This window comes from Plasmodium cynomolgi, chromosome 13, assembly GCF_000321355.1.
Source record: "Plasmodium cynomolgi strain B DNA, chromosome 13, whole genome shotgun sequence".
NCBI lineage: Eukaryota > Apicomplexa > Aconoidasida > Haemosporida > Plasmodiidae > Plasmodium > Plasmodium cynomolgi.
Window position 1 is genome coordinate 1,182,689 of NC_020406.1, and position 2,302 is coordinate 1,184,990.

Consider the following 2,302-nt stretch of genomic DNA (forward strand, 5'->3'; position numbering starts at 1 on the left):
TTTTTTTCACGTCGGAGGTTTACGATGCTTGGTTCCTCCTTTTTTTGTAACTTTGGCTGCCATCCGTGTAGCGGTGTAGCGAAGTGGCGAAGTGCGGAGTAACGACGCAGCGACGTAGCTACGTAGCGACGTAGCGGCGTAGCGGCTGAGTTGCCCCATCGGGAAGACCCCTTAAAGGAGGAGACCACGCGAGGAAGCAGAAGAACTTTTACGACCACCCCGCTTCTCCAGTTTTTTTACGTAACCAATGAGTAGGGGCATCTCTTTTTGTGCATCTCATTTTCCTTCGTGCAGTAGCTAATGCGGATCAAAGGGGGAGTAAAATAAAAAAAGAGAGACCCCCACCGTGTGCCTTCCCTAGCTGACGCGACTTGGATCCTACTCCGGGGTTAAGCTGCTTAGTACTGTCTGCATGTGAGTTGGGAAAGAAGGTGCCTCGTGGGGGGCCGAAATGCTAAAAGGGGATTACATCGTGACGGAGAAGAGGAGGCTTCCATTCGTGTAGCGTTTTGCTTAGCCTTTCGATTAGCCTTCCGCTTACCCTTCCGCTTACCCTTCCGCCTGTCCTTTCACGTAACCCTCCCAACCATGGATGGGTCATTCATCCCCAAGGAGCTGGTCGGGAAGGACATTTATCAAGTCTTGGGTCTCACCTTCGAGGACGCAGGGAAGGACAACATAAAAAACTTAATAAGAAAGAGGTACCTGAAATGTGCGCTGATTCTGCACCCCGATAAGGTGGAGAGCGGCTCCAAGGGGGGAGGAGCACAGGGGGGAGGAACGCATGGGGGAGGAGCACATGGGGGAGGAACACAGAGGGGAGGAACACAGGGGAGTGGTTCCAACGCATCGAACACAGACAAATTCAACACCCTCAAATGTGCATACGAATTTTTAATGAACGAACAACTGAGGAATAAATACAACCTATACGTTGCAGAGCAGAAGGCGAAAAAAAAAAAAAATGGCTCACATAGCAATAATATCAGTCTGAGTCGTTTTTTGGACAAAAAAAAGCTTGATGCACAGCAGAAGGAGAAATTATTTTTTAAAAGGAAGTTGGAGGCACGAGAGAGGGAGATGGCCAATGGGGGAGGAAAAAAAAAGTGGACCAACAGTGGAGCGGGATGGACAAACAGTGGAGCGGAATGGACACACGGTGGAACGGAATGGCCGCACGGTGGAAAGTCAGGGGATCCCACCGCGAGCAGTTACCGCAACGGGAAGAAGAGTCGGAAAAAAAAAAATGCGCAGCAAGAAGCGGCACTCAGGGAACAGAACAATTTAAAAAAAATCAAAAAGCAGAATGAGGATTTTGTAAGAAGGCACTCCGCACACCCCGGTCAAAGAAACCACCAAAAGGGCGTGCGCGAGGGGGAAGACGCAGGCGAGAGGGACGAAAGGGACAAAAGGGGCAAAAGAGGCCAAAGAGACGAAAGAGCCGAAAGGAACGAAAGAGCCGAAAGGAACGAAAGAGCCGAAAGGAACGAAAGAGCCGAAAGGAACGAAAGAGCCGAAAGAGACGAAAGGGACCGAGCAATCGAAATTTACTTGCACAATTACCCACACAACGTTGACCTGCTGCAAAGGTACATAGAGCAAAAAGAATTGTTAACCTTCTTCCTCGATTTTAATTTTCAAAAATACTACCTGAACAAGAATGAGGAAGAGACGCAGAGTGAAAGGAAAGTTGGGTTGTTTTCCTTTAGTCATCGCAGCGAAGCCATTCGTGCATACTTGCACTTTAAAAAAAATGGGAAACATATTGACCGCAATTTTAAGCTGAGGCTGGCAGTGCCCTGCAAAGAAGGCGGAGAAGTGCGCTCTGAGGGGGAAGTGCGCTCGGAGGAGGAAGTGCGCTCGGAGGAGGAAGGGCTCCAGAAGGGGAGAGCCAACGAGACAGCGGAGAAGGACAACGTCGACAGGATGATGAACGAGATGGTAGATGAGCTGGACAGGATGTTTTCCTTCTGACGTGAGCGTGCACGAGGTGATCTCCCCTTCTCAGCGGCGTCGAAAGTGTAACGTATTTTTCCCTCTCTTTTGCATGACCTCCAACGGGGGAAGCATATTTAGAAAGAGTCATCCCATAAGCGATCACCCAACTCTCCTCTTTGAAGAATCTGTGCATGCCGTATATCAGCACATAGCGCGCATACTGGCATGCATTTTTTTTTTTTTGTTGTTTTGTCACAAATTAACTCCCCCCCCTGCGCGTTTGTAATTTAATGACATTTTTAAAATTATGTTTTTTTTTTAATTTTTATGTTTATGCTTATGCTTCTGTTTATGCTTATGCTTC

The 2,302-nt window shown here is 48.3% G+C and overlaps 1 protein-coding gene across 1 annotated transcript; it reads left to right on the forward strand.

The window, feature by feature from the left end:
* Positions 1-588: 588 nt before the first annotated feature.
* On the forward strand, positions 589-1,974 carry PCYB_133500 (DnaJ domain containing protein; the record flags this gene model as incomplete). The annotated part of the gene is made up of 2 exons (XM_004224375.1): positions 589-738; positions 1,018-1,974. 2 exons carry the CDS (start codon positions 589-591, stop codon positions 1,972-1,974), a joined length of 1,107 nt encoding a protein of 368 aa, XP_004224423.1.
* Positions 1,975-2,302: the final 328 nt, after the last annotated feature.